This window comes from Mobula birostris, chromosome 5, assembly GCF_030028105.1.
Source record: "Mobula birostris isolate sMobBir1 chromosome 5, sMobBir1.hap1, whole genome shotgun sequence".
NCBI lineage: Eukaryota > Metazoa > Chordata > Chondrichthyes > Myliobatiformes > Myliobatidae > Mobula > Mobula birostris.
This window is the reverse complement of record NC_092374.1, coordinates 117,417,678-117,438,324: the sequence shown is the minus strand read 5'-3', so window position 1 is coordinate 117,438,324 and position 20,647 is coordinate 117,417,678. Positions and strand designations below refer to the sequence as shown.

The 20,647-nt window shown below is 40.5% G+C and overlaps 1 protein-coding gene across 1 annotated transcript in view; it reads left to right on the top strand.

Moving 5' to 3' along the window:
- LOC140197951 (low-density lipoprotein receptor-related protein 1-like) overlaps window positions 1-20,647 on the top strand; it is a 2,495,129-nt gene that overhangs the window by 2,186,147 nt on the left and 288,335 nt on the right. Inside the window, exons 48-52 of the mRNA XM_072258609.1 lie at window positions 5,406-5,525; window positions 6,455-6,568; window positions 6,872-7,021; window positions 14,951-15,073; window positions 17,467-17,586. Of these exons, the coding sequence (XP_072114710.1) occupies window positions 5,406-5,525; window positions 6,455-6,568; window positions 6,872-7,021; window positions 14,951-15,073; window positions 17,467-17,586 (627 nt within the window). The remainder of the gene's footprint in view (window positions 1-5,405; window positions 5,526-6,454; window positions 6,569-6,871; window positions 7,022-14,950; window positions 15,074-17,466; window positions 17,587-20,647) is intronic.

Genomic DNA, 20,647 nt, shown 5'->3' with positions numbered 1-20,647 from the left:
CCCAATTACCATAAATAGTTACAAAAATAAATCAACACTGATTAAAAGGAATCGCATGAATGCATTCAAAATTACTTTCAGTGAAACACCATTGTTGTACTTCCCTAATGGGTACTCAGTTTCTAAAATTGTTTCTGTAGCCATTTGACCTTGTGGATATTGCTCATAGTTAACAGTTTGTAATTGTCCTTTCTGTTTTGTTTGTACTGTATGTGTAACACAAAATCATCATCTTGTTTTCCTTCATTCATTTCAAAGGGATTTCTGGAGTTACTGTAGGGGCTTTGTGAGGTGTTGTATGTGTGGGTGAGGTGATCTGTTCCGTTGAACTCTAGACATTCAAAGAAGAAAATACAACTTTTGTTGAAAAGCACCAGAAAATTAAGTTATTTATTCCATATCCTGTTCATAGCTTTGACAAAAGAGCTTAAAATTGACAGGAGGTTCGGCAACAGCATGAGGGGCTTATCAATCTAAGAATGTAATTGGTCAATATTTTCAGTCTCAGATCTCATGGGCTCCAACATAACCCTGAAAATTAGAAGCATTATATATGCAGAGAGTAGTAGGGGTCTGGAATAGATAAGCAGGGACAATAATGGAATTTAAGAGGCTTTCAGTTAGACACATGAACATGAAAGGGAAGGAGAGATATGAGTGAAACACAGGAGGAGAACATTTAGTATAAATCTGCAACAAGGCTGGTGCAGCATTGCAGGCTGAATGGCCTACTACGGTCTATTTTAATGTGATATACTGCATTTCATTAGCTTATACAACTTATCTTTTTAAAAGGTGAAAATTCTTGGATCATCAAAGGTTCAAAGGTTTGGTTTATTGTCAAAAGTATGCATGTATAATACAACTCTGATATATGCCCACTTCAGATAGCCATTACGTACAGAAGGACCATGGGTGTTGATGAAAGACATCAACTCTCCTCAACCAGCACAAAAAGAAAAGAAATAAAGCTTGCAGACACTAATATCCCCCCCTCCGCCTGCAACAAAAAAAAACAGCCACAATAATATGGGAAACGTCTTTTTGTCTGCATATAAGGAGAGTAGCTGCATGAACTCAGCCCTTCTGTAAAGAGTGACTGTAAACCTGGGTCTGAACGAGCTGATCTGGCTGCTGACCCTTTCTATTGGAAGCCATTGCTGACCTCTCCACATGATCGCTAATCGCTGAAGCTTAATACTTCAGTCTTCCTTGCTGTTTTGAGATAGAGTTGTTCATGACCCAGCGCCTCATCTCTGATCTTTTCCATGAGTCGGCTTGGTTCTTGGACCTCTTCTGCCCCCTTGTCTGTGATTTCCACAACACAGCATATCATTGAATCACTTCAGATAACTTCAAGTATTTCCTTGACCATGCGCCTTTCCCCACTGATCTCTCCCTTGGCACTTATGCAAGTGGAAAAAAGTACTGCAGCTGCCCATTTTCCTACTTCCTAACCATTATTCAAGGCTCCAGGCAGTTCTTGAAGGTGAGGCCACACCCATATGTGAGTCTCTCGGCGTCATTTATTGTATCTGGTTCTCCCGGTGCAGCCTCCTCTACCAGACATAGGTTGGGGGACCGCTTTGTCGAGTGCCTTCACTCCGTTTGCAACAAGCAGGATTTCTGAGTGGCCAGCCACTTTAATTCCATTCACCATTCCCATTATAAAATGACAGTTCATGGTTTCCTCTATTAGCACTATGAGGGCACTCTCAGATTAGAGGAGCAACGCTTCATATTCCATCTGGTAGCCCCTAACATTGATTTCTCTACCTTCCGGTGATTCCTCCTCCTCCTCCCTCCTCTCTTTTCCATTCCCATTCTGGCTCATCTCTTACCCCTTCTCTTTTCAGCAGCTTATCACCACCCTCTTGTGTCCCTTCTTCTCTTTCTCCCATTGTCCACTCTGCTCTACTGTCAGATTCCTTCTCCTTCAACTCTTTTTCTTTTCCACCTCTCACCTTCCAACTTCTTACTTCATCCCTCCTCCCCCACCCACCTACCTTCCCCGTACCTAGCTTCACCTATCACCTTCCAGATTTTACTTCTTCCGCTTCCTCACCACCTTATTCTGGCTTCTTCACCCTTCCTTTCCAGTCATGATAAAGGGACTCAGCCCAAAATGTCGACAATTTATTCCCCTCCATAGATCTGCTTTTTCCTGCTGAGCTCCTTCAGCATTTTGTGTGTGTTACTCTGGATTTCCAGCATCTGCAGAATCTCTTGTGTTTATAACTTCAAGAATTTGTTGAATTGATAAAAGCTATTCATCCTTCTGTGTCTTCAATGTTAATACATTTCTTTTCAATCAGCCATTAGGCATTACTCAGGGTTAATAAGACATTAACTCCCTTCTCTCTCCAGGAATGTCCTTGTGGATTCTTTTGTGCCACTGTAATGACTTTGGAAGAATTTTTATAGAAGCACGAAATGTGAATATACAGAGTGTTTCTAGCAGGGTTATAGTGACAAGGCAAAACATTCCACTGTTTAGATGGGACTAGAACCAGAAGTCATGGGCTAAGGGTGAAAGTTGTAATACTTAAAAGGAACATGAAGGGGAACCTCTTCATGTAGAATAAGTTACTAGCAGAAGTGATGGATGTGGGTTTGACTTAATCATTTAAGAGAAATTTGGATAGATACATCAATGGGACTAGGCAGAATGATAATTCGAAATGAACCACATGGGCCAAAGAGCCTGTTTCTGTGTTGTAGTGCTCTATAACTCTATTCCTGGCATCTGTGCATTTTTTTTTAAGGATATCATGAAGTTTGTAAACTTCATGTTGTAGGTATCCTACAAAAGCACATGCGTAAGCTAATGGTTCTATTAGGGGTTTATTCAATGCAAAAATTTGACTTCAAGGTATTAAGGTCAGTAAAATATGTAGAATAAATTGTTTCATAATCATTAGTGTTAATAATAATTCATTATCAAATTGTCACTCTTTTGGTTTGAATAACGTTTTATGATAAAGCAACTTTGTTCCATTAATTTCTAGCAACAGCATTAAATTTTAGGCCTGTTGGGTTGTCACCAAGAATGCTGGAAAATATACCAGGAAATTTGCTTGATGTTACTTGTGTCTTTTCTACTATAATTAGTTTATAAATATTTGAAAGCTTTAACAACGCACACAAAATATTTGACAATCTCAACAGGTCAGGCAGCATCTATTGAGGGAAAAAAACAGTCCAACATTTTGGACTGAGACCCTTCATCAGGACTACAAATGCAGCAGAAGCCAGAATAAGAAGGTTGGGGTAGGGGGAGAAGTACAAGCTGGCAGGTAGTAGGTGATACCAAGTGAAGGGGAAAGTGGGTGGGAGAGAGAGAATATTGTAAGAAGCTGGGAGGTGATGAGTCAAAAGGTAAAGGAATGAAGAAGAAGGAATCTGATAGGAGAGAACAGTGGACCATTAAGGCTATTTGGTACCTTTAACATGCAGCATAAACTTTGCTGAGACTACAGTGTATGGCTAAGAAAGTGTTGTACCATCAGTGATGTTATTTAGTGTTGCTGTCTCTCCTTATGGCGTCATTGAAGATAAACCAGGAGTTTCATCCCATTCAAGCAGCGCCAAAAAGCAAATTTAGAGATCGTTTGTCTCATCATTTCATGGGATATTGATGATTGTTCCAATTACTGATATAAAACAAGTGACTGTGTTTACAAAATAATTTATTGGCTGCACAGACCGATAGATGGTTCGCTTGAAATTGTACGCCTGTGACTTTTATTTTACTAATCTGCCAACACTTTTTAAAACCTATTGCCATTAAAACTTTAATGCCCTGTAAAAATAGGCTATAAAGTGAATGCAAAAGAGACTCAGAATCTGCACTCAGTGATAATGTAGAGAAGTCTTGTTGTTGCTATCTCTTCCACAAGGTGTATAGTTACAATCCTCCCCAGTTTAATCTGTAAAAATCATTGAAAGGGAAAGATCTTAAGATATTTGTAAAAGTTCTCAAACTAAAGTACTCTAAAAATATTATACTCTGCTGAAAGATGTGAAAACTGAATTTTAATAGCAAACTAAACCACACTTTCTACATAGCAACCTCTCTGACCAGAGAAAAATTATTTTTAAATGTTTAGTTTGCTATATAATGAAATAAATATTTCATAATACCATGAATGATTAAGTTATTTAAGTTTATGGTATTCCGTCTTTTATTTAATCAAAAATGTTTGAATAATTAATTCACAATCTGTCAAAAATTATGTAAGTGTATAGTACTGTGCACAGACCTTAGGCACATACATATAGCTAGGGTGCCTAAAACTTTTGCACAATGCCACGTCTCTCAACATGGAGCAGAGAGTGCGTTTGTAAATCAGGGGAGAGCAAAGAGTGTTGTGAATGATTAGAGTGGAGTACCATGGGATGGGTGTGGGACCAGTTGCAAAGAAGGAATGCCATGTCAGGGGTGGGGTGTGGCAAAGATGCAGACATACCCAGCCCTGAGATATCAGGCAAAGTTATTTGATTCCAAACATTTGGTTTATCGATCATTACAGAATGTCTCTGAGGTGCTTCCTACTCCTTCCCCCATCCCTTCGCCTTTTCCCAATCATGATGCCCCTCTTCCTGCCGCCTTCCCACTCTCAGTCCACAATAGAGACCCATATCAGAATCAGGTTTATCATCACTCACATATGTCATGAAATTTGTGTTTTTTTTTGCAGCAGCAGTACTATGCAATACATAAAATTGCTACTGTACTAAAGTCTTAGGCACCCTACCTATATTCATGTGCACAGTACTGTATATCCTGATTTACTCAATATTTAATGAGATTTACTGACAGCCTGCTTGATGTCATATTTATAATTATATATTAGGCAGCTCCTAGATTTAATGACATTGATAAAGGTGAAATTTATAGTACCAGTTCATTTAATCTTTGTGGGTAGCTTCCTTCAAGACTGTCAACATCGATTGTGGTTTTACCATTGATTCATTCTATCAAACCTGGTACATTTGCCCATCTACTATTTTGTGCTCAACAGGGCTGTGGTACAATTGCTACCAGACAATCTTTGTCGACAATTTAGTCAATTAGTCTTGGGAGCAGCAAAGCAAAGCACGCCAGGAATGTACCTAGCATATAGTGAATGAGCTAATCCCGGTCTGAGAGCATATATGGTGTCTGTATTCTTATAGTAACAGTAGTAAATATATGGGATTACATACAGCTGTAAACATGTTCAGGAAAACAGTAGTTAGGAGATAAATGAGGTTAATGGGCACTTCTTTAACTATTATTAACTTAGTAAAATTGATGACCGGATGCTTGAAATATGCATTTTCTTGCTTGACTTCTCATCCATCAAAGTGATGAATTTATCACCTTGCTATTAACGTTTGTTTTTATTGTTTCCTTGCATCAGCAAACAGGAGTTGTAGAAAAGGCTTTAAGCATTGCTACAATGGCCGCTGTGTGTCCAATGCAAAGTGGTGCGATGGAGTGGATGATTGCGCTGACAGCTCTGATGAAGTAACCTGCAATAGTAAGTATTAGCTTGGTGTTGTGAGAAGTACTCACGTTGATTTATCTTCGTATTGACTTGGTCACAGCCAATGAGCAAAATAGTATAAATTCAATATTGTGGGGAGGGGGAATATTGTGATTGGAAGAATTCATTTCTAGATAGATACCTGCCTGAGTTCTTAGCATTACTAAATATAATCAACTGTATGCTTTTTTCAGAGATTATATTTACTATTTTGCTTCCAATGTTTTACCTCTCTGCTGTTAAGAGAGTTGGACTTCTGATCTCAAGTCTCTTTAATTCTCCTATGTACAGAGTAACTTGTAGTTAAAAATGTACTAATTCTAATGGAGCTAATATTATAACTTTGCATTTCCCCATAATAGTCATAGTCACAGAGTCATAGAAAAGAACAGCACAGAAACAGGCCCTTCAGCCCATCAAGTCCATCCCAAACCATTTAAACAGCCTACTCCCATCGGCCTACACCAAAACCATTGCCCTCCATACCCCTATCCTGCAAGTCCCTACCCAGCCTTCTCAAATGTTAAAATCAATCTTGCATGCACCACCTGCACTGGCAGCTAATTCTGCATTCTTACCACCCTTTGAGTGAATAAGTTTCTCCTCATATTCTTCTTAAACTTTTCACCTTTCACCCTTAACCCGTGGCCTTTGGTTGTAGTCCCACCCAACCTCAGTGGGAAAAGACTGCTTGCATTTATCCTATCAATAACCCTGATGATTTTGTATACATTTAATTTGTACAATCTGAATCAAATCTAAATGATAGGCCAAGGTTTGCTGCTGGTTCTCTGGATTTTTAATAGAGTCTGAGGATTGGAAATTCAAGATTGCTATTATAAGAGTGAATTTATCAATTTAAATTAGTAAAATCAACAAAGAGGGGAATTGCATCTCACCCTGTGCTTTGCTTTGTTTCACAGATTCCTCGTGCAGTGCAACTGAATTTCGCTGTAGAGATGGAACTTGCATTGTCAAAACAGCACAGTGCAACCAGCTGATAGATTGTGCAGATGCTTCAGATGAAATTGATTGCAGTAAGTTGTCGAGTTCTGCGAACAGCTCAATGTGTGGTTGGCATTTCACACAAGGTGGATGCAGTCTTGTTGGTCATTAGAGATTCCCTGAAGGCATTGTTTGCTGAAGCATAATAATGCTGCCTAGACACGTATGCATACTTTTAGATGTTTCACAGATTACAAGAAAAACTGAAACTCTATTATATTATTGATGCAATTTTGCAGCTATATAATAATTTGTATTTATCATTAGTAAAGAAACCATTTTGTGATGAGTTCTCATCAGTAAGTTGCAAATATAATCTATCAATTATTTTTAAGGTAACACGGACTGTACAGGCTTCTATCGAGTTGGAGTTAAGGAAACAAATTACATAAAATGTAACAGCACCTCACTTTGCATCCTCCCATCCTGGATTTGTGATGGATCCAATGACTGTGGTGACTACACAGATGAATTAAATTGCCAAGGTAAGTAATTTGCTTTATAGCCCAAACAGATCTTGTCAAGATGTTTAAATTCATCATTATAAATTTCCCAACATGCAGTGACTTTTGACAGATCAAGGAAACTTTTAACAACAATACAGCTATGTGGTTTATCTATCATTACCTTTTAATACTGCACAACAGTGATGGTAAATAATAAATTCCTTTCATTTCATCTGGGGCTAATTTGTGTATTTATGCCTTGAGCAGTAAACTAACAGAGCATAATACCCATCATGAAAATACCACCTGTTCTGTTTTAATTTCCTGTTGTTCTCTGTCATCGTGTAAATCTGTGAAATTTCAATAAAGGTTCAATGATGTCAGACTTAATGGAAATTTTGTCTGGATCATCTAATTCCAAACGTAAATCCTGCATATCCCAGGGCAGGGGTATCTAAATAAGACAAACAATTCTTCCACTGAAAAGAAGGAGTTTTATAAGGGATTTGAGGGGAAATTTAGCTGTTAAACAGTAAGTGGCTAAATTCTGGAACCAATGGCCAAAAGGAGGTAGTTGAGTCAGGTACAATCACAACATTTAAAAGACATTTAGACTGACACTTAAATAGACAACATAGAAGCATACGGAACTAGTACAGATAAATAGGATTAGTGAAATGGCACAAAGGTCAGCATGCTTGTGGTAGGCCAAAGGACATAGCATTAAGGTTAGGGGAGAAAGCTTAAAGGGGATATGTGCGACGAGTTTTCAAACACAAGTGCTAAGCGGAACATGCTGCTAGTTGTGGGGTTGTGATGGAAACAGAAATAATAGTGAAGCTTAGAAGGCATCTAGACAGGCATATGAACATGCAGGGAACGGAGGGATATGACTCATGTGCAAGCAGATGGAATTTATTTAATTCAGCACAGTCATTATAGGCCAATGTTCTAAGTATTTGCTCCAGTTGTACTTATAAGTGGAAAAACGATTGCTATTTTGTTTTGATGAGCTCAAAGAATTCAGATTAAGAAATGAAACAGAGTGCACCCACAGTGGAAGGTGAAGGCATATGATTTCAAAGCTGGAGTATGTTCCTTCATAAGATTACAGGATCCATAGAGGTCCAAACCATAATTACAACAGGTATATGAATTATACCAAATAGCTTCAGTGCCTATGTTTCATTGCACTGTAATCTGACTTCTTTATCACCTGTGCTATGGCATCTTCTTCCGTGCAGTGTCTTTACAAGATGGGTGATCCCCAGCTATTATCAATACTCATTCGAGATTGTGTGCCTGATGTAATTGATCACATAACCAGGACTTGTTATATGTAACAGCTGCTCATACGACCATTCACGGCTTGTTCCCATGGCTTCACTTGACCATGATCAGGGGATCAGGGAGGCAGTGGTGTGGGCTAAGCAGGTGCTATACCTTGCCCAAGGGTGACTTCTTGTAGGCTTACACCTCCTTTGATGGAGATATATCTCCACTTCACCACCAAAATACTGCCCAGAAGAAGGCAATGGCAAACCGCTGCTGTAGAAATATTTGCCAAGAGCAATCATGTTCATAGTCATAGTCATGGTCATAGTCATACTTTATTGATCCCGGGGGAAATTGGTTTTCGTTACAGTTGCACCATAAATAATAAATAGTACTAAAACCATAAATAGTTAAATAGTAATATGTAAATTATGCCAGGAAATAAGTCCAGGACCAGCCTATTGCCTCAGGGTGTCTGACCCTCAAAGGGAGGAGCTGTAAAGTTTGATGGCCACAGGCAGGAATGACTTCCTATGACGCTCTGTGTTGCATGGGACCATGATTGCCTATTTCATACAACATTGCCATAATAATAATGATGATATGACATCACCACTTAGGAGAGGATGCTATAATTCACTGACACAGCTCCTTCCCTCAGAGAAGGAGGAGAAGGGCTACATGAGGTGCTAGAGAAGGAGCATAGATGGAGAGAGGGATGAAGAATGAAGATCACCAAGGACTTTTTAAAGCACCGCTCACTTCACAGTGCCAGCACAGAATATATCACTGTGAGGGTTTTGTAGACTATATTAAAGGAGCACATGAACAAGGAAATTCACTAAGCACCAGCAGTCTGGCAGAGTATATGGGGAGTCTGTCCAGAAATTCAGTGGAAGTGTAAGAGAGGAAGGATCCAATTGTCCTTGTACCTATGGTGTGTTCATGAAAAGACTAATGCAAGTTCACAGCAAGATGGTTTGTGAGATGTCAGGTCTGACGTACAGGTGACAAGACAGTTGGAGGAGTCTATCTCAAATCTTTCACATGAGATGTTCTGAAGCTTAGAGACCATGACCTCTTCTCTGCATGTGATGCAGTTTTGGAACAAAAATCTCGATGCATGCTGCTAACCAATTCAGTTGACAGCTACTACAGAAACTTGGAGATTGAAAGCAACAGCAAAATGCTGTTAGGGTGTAGCCTGATGAATTATGGAGCAGAGAGTTCCACATTAAATTTCTATTCTTGGGCGCAGTGATACAGCCTATCAGTACCTCACAGTTCCACAGCTACCACAGTTCTTCATCAGTAGATCGCTCTTCCGCACGAGTGGAAGATGACATGCATGTGTAGGCTGTTCTACATTAACTCGTCTATTTTCTGAAGTAGCTATGACATACCCCACCAACCCACAGTGGAGTCACACTCAGACTGCATAGAGAGCAGAGTTAAAGAGTAAAGATAGAAAGGACCAAGCACCAGTACTTAAGGTGTGTAAACTGGGTGTGCTCTGCATCTGGGGACTAAAACAATGGTGTGGGTGCCAGAAGATTATTGCCTCAGGACTTTCATACACAGAATTAAGCGATGCTGCGCAGCATCAGGAGGATGTTGATGCACCTAGCACTGCAGTCAACTCACAGAACCACAAACCTCGATTGCTCAATTTGAACCAGTTCATGTGATTGAAAATAGTATGACTGCTTCACTTAGGTCACTGAGGACATCTGTATGGATCCAAGGAGAAGGAAAGCAGTCATCCAGCAGTCAGACTACATCCACACAGAGATGTTGAGCATTGAAATGGAACATTGAAACCTATGTACTTAAATTAACATGAAAGAAGGAAAGCACTGGGATTTGTTATTTTACCAGAAAATGCCATGATAGAGTCTTTGAAAACTACAGCACAGAAATGGGCCCTTTGGCCCATCTAGTCCATGCCAAACCATTGGAACTGCCTAGTCCCATCAAACTTCACCCAGACCATATCCTTCCATACCCTTACCATTCATGTGCTTATCCAAACTATGTTCCAGTAATGCTTCACATGATTTGATGTTGAATATATTCTGAAGACACAAGTGCTGTTGAAATGCATTCTCAAGTACAATCTATAACTGTACAATGGTAAGTCACATTGGTGTGAAGGTCACTGTTATTACTGCATATTCTACCATATTTCATCTGTGATATTTGCTATTATAATGCACATCATGTAAAGATTTCACACTTGAACAAGAACTGATGATCTCCCCCGAAAGATGTGACTGTGAGACTCATGCAGCCACTATTATGTTATTTTTGACAATGAATATGTCAGACCTTTGCATGATGCTGATTACAATCTTGTGATCCTTATCCCCTCTTGGCTCTACTCTTACAGTCATTATCATTATTACATTTAAGAGAGGGGCTTCTATGTGAGCCAGAAAATGATAAGGGAGTCTGCTGAGATGACATATCTCCTTCATGTTACCCCTTCTTTGGTGTCCATTCCCAACCCCCCTCCCACCCCCGTTATACATGGAATTTAATTGATGGATGGGAAAGAGTAATTGGGAAATGGTGGATTATGCAATATATTATGAAACTTCATTAATGAAATCCATTTGTAGTGGGCTGAAAGGAAAACGGTGTTTTTATAGTTCAAGCTTTATCAGTTATATCCCACACTGTATCTTGAAAAGCTATTATTGCAATGGCTTAAAATGCACTCCAATTGGAGTTTCATACAGATTTTGCATTACGTGAGACTGATCTTGTCTGTAACAAGATACAGACAAGAAAGGAAACCTGCATCGTTGGCAAATTCCTGTGCCCCAATGAAATCAAAATATATAGATGAAATCATTTGCTGGGGAGTAAGGAGTCTCAGAGACTTCCCTGAAGCAGTGCTGAGAACCACATTTGCTGACACTGCTGTAGTTTGCTGAGGTCACTTGAAAGAAACGAATAATTAGAAAGTTAAAGTTAATCTGAAAATAATTTCCTTGTCGGAAGTACTCCAGAGACATAGGTGTGGGCTATAGTCTTCTCACAGTAACTCAGAAGTGTCAGAGAAAACAGTTTTGGAAGACCTGAGTCTACAAATACTGTACACTCCTTCTATGAAGACCCATATAAGATGAGGTGGTCTTAGAATGGCATGTCTTTGGTTCCTTCCCTGAGGACGCTCACTGACTCTGCTCGGCCTGTCAGGAGCAGTATGTCTTTTGCACATTGGTTGTTTGTCGGTCTTTGTTTGTGTGTTGTTTTCCATTGATTATATTGTATTTCTTTGTTCTACTGTGAATGCCTTTAAGAAAATGAATCTCAAGGTAGTATATGCTGACAGATAGGTACTGTGATAAAAACTTACTTTGAACTTGGGCTATAATAGTAATTGCAGTAAAAGATCATCAGTGTCACTACCAAGGTGCTCATTGACTGTCCACCTCAGCAACACATTGTTGTTAATCACAGCAGTCTTTATGTCTTTCAGGAGGTGTTTGAATAGCATGCAGGACAACCTTATATCTCTCACTGAGAGCAGAATATCCCTCTGCATAGCTAAAACTTCAACAAAATAGTGTTGTTTGATCCTGAATATAAGCAGTTTAACAAAGATTATAGATTTCTGCTTTCTGCTCCATTGTTAACTGTAGAGTTAGAATGGATGTTATGGAAACGATTCTCCTGCAGATAATGATATTATTTTGTGTATGTATGACTATGGGAAAATGACAGATGTACGAAAAGAAATATAGGAAATTGTTCAGTCCATCTGGTGCAGAGTTGATCTCCAAGACAAGGCAAATATAACAACAGATGGTTTTGTATCTACAAAACAATAACTATTTAAACTAATTTTGTAATCTAAAATGGGCATGCGCTACCAAAGATAGAGTATCAGAAATAAGAGCATGAGTAGGCTATTCACTCCCTTGTGACTGTTCCAACATTTCATAAGATCATAACTGATCATTTACTTCAGTATCACCTCCCTGAACTAAAGCCAAATTACTTGCATCTTCTAACATCAAAAAATCTAACCATCATCATCTGGAATGTACTCAGGAACTAAGGATTCATGGTCAGAGAATACCAAAAACTTACCACCAACTGGGTGAAGAAGTTTTTTACCATTTCTGTCCTGTGTAGTCCACTCCTTATTCTGAAGCAGTGACTTTGGTTTGAGACTCAGGGTATATCATATCAGCATGCACTTTGCTAAGCCTTGTAAGAATCTTGTTCATTTCAAGAAGATCACCGTTCCTTCTTTGAAACCCAAGAAATATTATGCCAAGTCTGTATAATCCCTTCTATCTGGACAAATCTTCCACTGGAGGAATCAATTCAGTCAACTTTTTTTGTAACCCATTTATCAGTAGTATATCCTTCCTAAGGGAGGAAGACCAGATAAGTACAAAAATTTTGTGATACAGTCACCAAGAATTATTGTGAAGAGATTCTCAGCCAGACAAAGGAATAATTCACGCTTTTGCAAAAAAAAACAACAAATCTACATTTCATTTGATTCCTGGGATTCTCTGGCCTGGCCACATAATGTGGGAGGAGAAACATTTGGGATGGTATTAAGAACCTTGATTTCATGCATCAACCATGCAAGAAGCCCTTTTCTAAGCAGCAAAAGGAGTGTATCAGTTCAGACTATCCACCCAACCAATTATGCCATAAAGTACCTCCAAGCCAATCTGGGGAAAACTTCCAGCATTCCCATGCAAGCATCATCAATCTAACTCAGGACTCACAAGACTGGTGTGACAGCATGTTATCCATGATCACAAGTACACGCCCAAAAAGAAGAAGCATGTAGTTGCAATAAGATGCACTTGCTTTGTGCTCAGATTTTCTTGCACTAAAGGTCACCATGCCGTCCAAATTGCTTTGTCCCTGCACATTAACTTTCAGTGATTTGTATATTCTGTTTTATCAACAAGAGTGTATGACCTAATGTTTCTGCATTATATTCATCTTGTATGTCCTTGTCTGTTCATTTAGTCTTGAATCTCTTTTGCAATCTTCGTATAACCAAACACTGCCACCCAGCTTCATATCATCAGCAAACTTTGATATCATACCCTTGTACCCCCTCATTCAAATGAATAATGTACAAACGTTTGTAGATTATTAAGTGATTATGTAGTAGATGGAGATCTGGAAATTCCTCTGGAGTTAAGGGATCACTGAGACAATGTGAGGAGGAACTATGAAAGTCGTTGGATTGCTTGAGTCTTGGATTAGAGGTTCAGGGGTTGCGACCATTCCTCACAATTGTATCACAACTGTATCACAATTGTGGTTTCTCTTGACTGCATTCCTCATTAAATATATATGTCAACACTAAAATGCTTATATCAATTTAAATAGAACCATATTGTTCTTTTAAAGTACTTCAAGAATCACAAACGCGAAAGCTTCACACTTAGTATTGGTATTGATAACACACAAAAATGCTGGAGGAGCTCAGCAGTTCAGGCAGCATCAAAAGAGGGGAATAAAGAAACAATATCTTTGACTAACACTCTTCATCATGATCCTTCATAGGTCCTGGTGAAAGGTCTCAGCCTGAAACATTGACTTTTTATTCTTCTCCATAGATACTGGCTAACTTGCAGAGCTCGTCCAGCATTTTGTGTGTGTTGCTCTGAATTTTCAGCCTCTGTAGAATTTCTTATGCATTGCTATTGGTATTGGCTTATTATTGTCACAAATACCAAGATACAGTGAAAAGCTTGCTTTGACAAACAACTCTAAATGGATCCTGGCAAGTACACTGAAATTGTGCTCCCAGTAGAATATTACACTTGAAGAGAATGTGTGGGAGGAAATTGATACTGTGTGGTGTAACAGTCTCCAGTTCCATATAATTTAATCAAAACTTATTGATGGGAGGTGGGGACCAGTGAATATATCCCATAAATATCTACCTTATAGATCACTCAGCACAAAGACGAAATAAAATTATCAGTAATTGTGTTTACAGATCACTGTAATAGGACAATTATTTTGTGCAAATTCATTCCTTTTGCCTTCCAATGGGATTCTCGAATGTGCTTTGACTGGAAGAACAAGAACAACAGCCTCACAATATACAGGCCCGAAGAACTGATTAAGGGGTTTTCTGAACCATTGCTTCAATGCAATGTGCTGTATGCTTCAAAAAGCTTGCTATGTGTTCTAAAAGCGAACCAAAGAGGATGGGAAAGACACATATTCATCAGACTGTGTGGGATGGAATGTTCTTACCAGTGACTGACTGACCCAGGATTTAGTCTGTAGACTTTTTCAGATGTACTCAACCATCTTCCTCCTTTTCCTCCTGGAAAGTAGGTATGCTTTCTGTGCCATTAGACTACAATCATCTGGGATCCCAAATTCAGCCATAATTAAGATATACTGAAATGCAGGGTCTTCTTCATTGTTCAGTACCAGGGCAGGGCAAAGATGAAAGAGAGCTACAACATCTTTGTAACTTTGTGATGATGAATCACCACTAATTATATTAATTATTTTATCAGATTGTGATATATTTAGCTCTGTCTTGTTTTTATTTACATTTTCAACAGTTGCGTTCACTTATTTAAACATATTAACACATTAGCAATGTGTGATATTATCTCTTCAGAATTACTGAGAGATCTTTAAACTGCTAAGTTCTTTCCTTATGCTGCCTTTTTATTTTAGCTCAACATAAACTGAAATGTAAGGAGCACTACTTTGCATGCCCTAATGGAAGATGTATCCCCGCATTTTGGATTTGTGATAAAGAAGAGGATTGTGAAGATGGAGCTGATGAATCACATTGTGGTATCTTAATTATACCAGCTATTTCTTTAACTATGAAATCTTTTATATTAAGTGTTAGCATACTACAGAAGAATAATTCAGGCTAAATACCTCACCTATTTTTGAGAGAGTACTACACTTCTTAGAAAGCAGTAATTCAGTCAATCTGGTCTTTGCAGCATCCGTTCCCTGAACTGCTGCAAATTATTTTCTCTCTTATGCATTTCAACTCCCCTTTGATTCTTTTTGTCATAAACTGGGCTAATTAACCTACCAGCACGTCTGGGATGTGCAAAGAAAGCCTTTTTAAAAATGTTTGATAGTTTGCAATTGGAAGATCTTATATACTCGGCTTTGTTTTGAAATTTTATATAACTTCTTCCCTTTCTTCAAAATCCAGTTAAATATTTTAACTTCTTGCTCGCTGAAAAAAAGTTTTAACTTTACCATCCATGTTGGAATGTAATAGAAAGAGCTAATGGGAACAAACACTTGCAGAAATTTATTCACTGTTAAGATTACTATTCATATTCTAGCAGACGGCCTTCTGAATATGACACTAGCAGGGTTCAAGTCTTTAAATTAAACTTTTATACTCAATGTTGTATATTGTATCCTGCCTCCAATTAAAAAAAACTCAAGATTACATTTTTTGCTAATTTTCGGTACCATGGTTAGATAGCAGTTTGCACGACACTACTACAGCTCAGCGTGTTTCTGAGTTTGGAGTTCAGTTCCAGTGTTGTTCTGTAAGGTGTCCCTGTACATCGTCCGGTGCAATGCAGGAGTTTTCCCAGGTGCTCTAAATTCCACCTATGGTCCAATGATATGCCAGGTGGGTTAATTGGTCTTTGTAAATTGGCCAGTGATTAGCATACGGATAATCGGGTTTGTCAGGTCATGCTGGAAGGGCCTACGCAATGCTGTTTTGCGAAATAAATAAATAAATGCTTCATCCTCATATTTAGGTTACACCACATGAACTGTAGAACAACATGCCAATTTAAGAATAAGGGAAATAGATCCTGATAAAAACAGGGAACACCTTTGGCTCCTCCCGCTTCCTCCAAACTAAAGGTGTAGCTATGGGCACCCGTATGGGTCCTAGCTATGCCTGTCTTTTTGTTGGCTTTGTGGAACAATCTATGTTCCAAACCTATTCTGGTATCTGTCCCCCACTTTTCCTTCGCTACATCGACGACTGCATTGGCGCTGCTTCCTGCACGCATGCTGAGCTCGTTGACTTTATTAACTTTGCCTCCAACTTTCACCCTGCCTTCAAGTACACCTGGTCAATTTCCGACACTTCCCTCCCCTTTCTAGATCTTTCTGTCTCTATCTCTGGAGACAGCTTATCCACTGATGTCTACTATAAGCCTACTGACTCGCACAGCTATCTGGACTATTCCTCTTCTCACCCTGTCTCTTGCAAAAATGCCATCCCCTTCTCGCAATTCCTCCGTCTCCACCGCATCTGCTCTCAGGATGAGGCTTTTCATTCCAGGACGAGGGAGATGTCCTCCTTTTTTAAAGAAAGGGGCTTCCCTTCCTCCACCATCAACTCTGCTCTCAAACTCATCTCCCCCATTTCACGCACATCCATTCTCACTCCATCCTCCCATCACCCCACTAGGAATAGGGTTCCCCTGGTCCTCACCTACCACTCCACCAGCCTCCGGGTCCAACATATCATTCTCCGTAACTTCTGCCACCTCCACCTCCAACATATTTTAATTCCACATCCCATTCCCATTCTGAAATGTCTATCCACGGCCTCCTCTACTGTAAAGATGTAGCCACACTCAGGTTGGAGGAACAACACCTTATATTCCATCTGGGTAGCCTCCAACCTGATAGCATGAACATTGACTTCTCTAACTTCTGCTGATGCCCCACCTCCACCTTGTACCCCATCCGTTATTTATTTATATACACACATTCTTTCTCTCTCTCTCTCCTTTTTCTCCCTCTGTTCCTCTGACTATACCCCTCGGACATCCTCTGGGTTTTCCCCTCCTCCCCCTTTTCCTTCTCCCTGGGCCTCCTGTCCCATGATCCTCTCATATCCCTTTTGCCAATCAACTGTCCAGCTCTTGGCTCCATCCCTCCCCCTCCTGTCTTCTCCTATCATTTTGGATCTCCCCTCCCCCTCTCACTTTCAAATCTCTTACTAGCTCTTCCTTCAGTTAGTCCTGACGAAGGGTCTCGGCCCGAAATGTCGACTGTACCTCTTCCTAGAGATGCTGCCTGGCCTGCTGCATTCACCAGCAACTTTGATGTGTGTTACCTTTATTTTTTGTTGCTCTGAGGTGGAACCAGACAGGATGTTGTCAAAATTATGAAGGTTAACAGCAGCATTAAGTTGTAGCAAACCACTAAATTGATTGTAATATTATATTTGCTTTCATTTACAGATTCCTTTTGTACATGGAATCAGTTTGAATGCTCAAATCACAAATGTATCTCTCATCATTGGGTTTGTGATGGTGCGGATGACTGTAGGGATGGCGCCGATGAAGAAGATTCTCTCTGTGGTAAGTTTTGGCATGGAATTAAATAACGGTAATAAATATTGTGTACATTTTTGTCCCTAGCATGGATTGCAGCTACATTTAACTTTATATAGTTTTAATATCACGTGAATCTTTCAAAAGCATGGTTGTTATTCAGATTTGGTGAACACATGCATATTATTTTCATTTTTTTGTAATCTCTTGTAACCATTGTAAACCTGCTCCAGACCATAAGTTATAGGAGTAGAACTAGGCCATTTGACCCATTGGGCCCACCCCCCCACATGAGTCATCTGTTGTCGGCCCCCACCAAAACATACTTCACTCTCCCCTCCTACCCCTCCTCACAGTCCCCCATACTGCTCTCATGACTATACCCCTTCCCCACACGAAACCACCAAGGTGGGCTTCACAGCTGAACAGGTGAGAAGACAACTGAAACGTCTCAACCCAAGCAGGGCTGCAGGACCGGATGGTGTCAGTACCAGGGTGCTCAAAGCCTGCGCCCCTCAGCTATGTGGAGTACTTCGCCATGTATTCAACCTGGGCCTGAGGCTCGAGAGGGTTCCTGTGCTGTGGAAGACGTCTTGCCTCGTCCCTGTGCCGAAGACGCCGCGCCCCAGTGGCTCAATGATTACAGACCAGTGGCATTGACCTCCCACATCATGAAGACCCTGGAGAGACTTGTTCTGGAGCTGCTCCGGCCTATGGTCAGGCCACACTTAGATCCCCTCCAGTTCGCCTACCAGCCCCGACGAGGAGTTGAGGATGCCATCGTCTACCTGCTGAACCGTGTCTACACCCACCTGGACAAGCCAGTGAGCACTGTGAGGGTCATGTTTTTTGACTTCTCCAGTGTGTTCAACGCCATCCGCCCTGCTCTGCTGGGGGAGAAGCTGACAGCGATGCAGGTGGATGCTTTCCTGGTATCATGGATTCTTGATTACCTGACTGGCAGACCACAGTACTTGTGCTTGCAACACTGTGTGTCCGACAGAGTGATCAGCAGCACTGGGGCTCCACAGAGGACTGTCTTGTCTCCCTTTCTCTTCACCATTTACACCTCGGACTTCAACTACTGCACAGAGTCTTGTCATCTTCAGAAGTTTACTGATGACTCTGCCATAGTTGGATGCATCAGCAAGGGAGATGAGGCTAAGTACAGGGCTATGGTAGGAAACTTTGTTACATGGTGTGAGCAGAATTATCTGCAGCTTAATGTGAAAAAGACTAAGGAGCTGGTGGTAGACCTGAGGAGAGCGAAGGTACCGGTGACCCCTGTTTCCATCCAGGGGGTCAGTGTGGACATGGTGGAGGATTACAAATACCTGGGAATACGAATTGATAGTAAACTGGACTGGTCAAAGAACACTGAGGCTGTCTACAATGCCTTTCACCATTCAATAGTGTAGCCCCCCCGGCCACCCTCAGGGTCGCTCGGCTCGCTGTCGTCTAGGGAAACAGCCTCGGCCCCGGCAAACTGGGTAATTCGTTTGTGTGGATGCTGTGTGAGGTACCCCACCCCGCCCAAATAACAGACAATACACCAGATGCAATTAAGTGATTTACAGTTTATAGATATTACTGGAACTATATAATTAAAAGAGAATAAAATATAAAAGGAAAATAAAAGGCGCCACACTTATCAAAGTTCAATCTCTTCGTGCACAAAACAGTTGGAGCTCAAGGACCTTCTTCTTCACCCTGCGACCCCCTCGGACCACCTCGACTGGCCGCCTGGGAGCAACAACGGTGATTGACCAGACGCTCCACACGAGTCCGTCTCCGTCTCCTCGCCGAACATCCCGCTCGGCGTCCGACCCCGTTAGCGGACTCACAGCACCTCGTCCATCCTCTGTCTCGCTCTCCCGCCTTCTCCCCAAAACCCCACATATACAGTATCTTCAAATACACCAAACCCATAACAACTATCCCAGTTGGTTAATAGCATGTTCTTATCACACTCTAAAGAAAACAAGCAGCTAACACAAACTTTCTCAGCGTTTAACACAACAAAGCCGCATTCCCCAGATTAACATAACAAAGATGCCATTTTAATTAGCCTCCGCAGTAACATAAAAGTCGAAACCCCCTTACAATAGGTTTCAATGAGGACTCCTCATTTTTACAAATTCTTGTGAATAAAGGCCCACAGCATGAGACGCTCTTCATATGACAAGCCATTCGATCCTGAAAACATTTTCATGAACCTCTTTTGAACCCTCTCCAGCTTCAGCACATTCTTTCTAAGATAAGACACCCAAACCTCCTCACAATACTCCAAGTGAGGCCTCAAAATACTCCAAGTGATTTACAAAATTTCAACATTACATCTTTGCTTGAAATGAATGCTGACATCATATTTGCTTTCCTCACCACAGACTCAACCTGCAAATTAACCTTTAGGGATCCTGCACAAGGTCTCCCAATACCCTTTGTGTCTTGTTTTTTTTTAATATATTCTCTCCATTTCAGAAAATAGTGAACCCTCTCATTTTTTCTAATAAAGTGCATGACCATACACTTCCCGACGCTGTAACACTGTATTCTATCTGCCATTTCTTTGCCCATTCTCCTAATCCAGGGGTCCCCAACCTTCTTTGCACTGCGGACTGGTTTCATGCTGACAATATGACAATATTCTTGCGACCGGCGGGGGGGGGGGGGGTGCGCGGGTTGGTTGCCAACGGACAAGAGTAGCAGTCAAATACGTTGTGTTTACCAAGATCAAGACTACAATGACCATGAAGCCTTGCGCGGGCACCAGTGTGCATGTTTTGACTTGCGCATGCGTGCACCTGCCGACTACAAATCAATATTGGCGATTCTGTTCGGCGGGGGGGGTGTTAATCATGACCAGAATATAGGTGACAAGTGGCTAATACACTCAATTTCGTTTCTAAAAGGGTTTATCTAACGAATTTAATATTAAACACACACCGCATATTTTCCTTGCACGAATATAGCAATAAGTCAATTATCAGGGGAGCTTGAAGTAAGTGTTGAACCAACTTCCAGTAGAAGTGTCAGAAACAGGTTCGATATTATCATTTAAAGAAAAATTGGATAGGTACGTGGACAG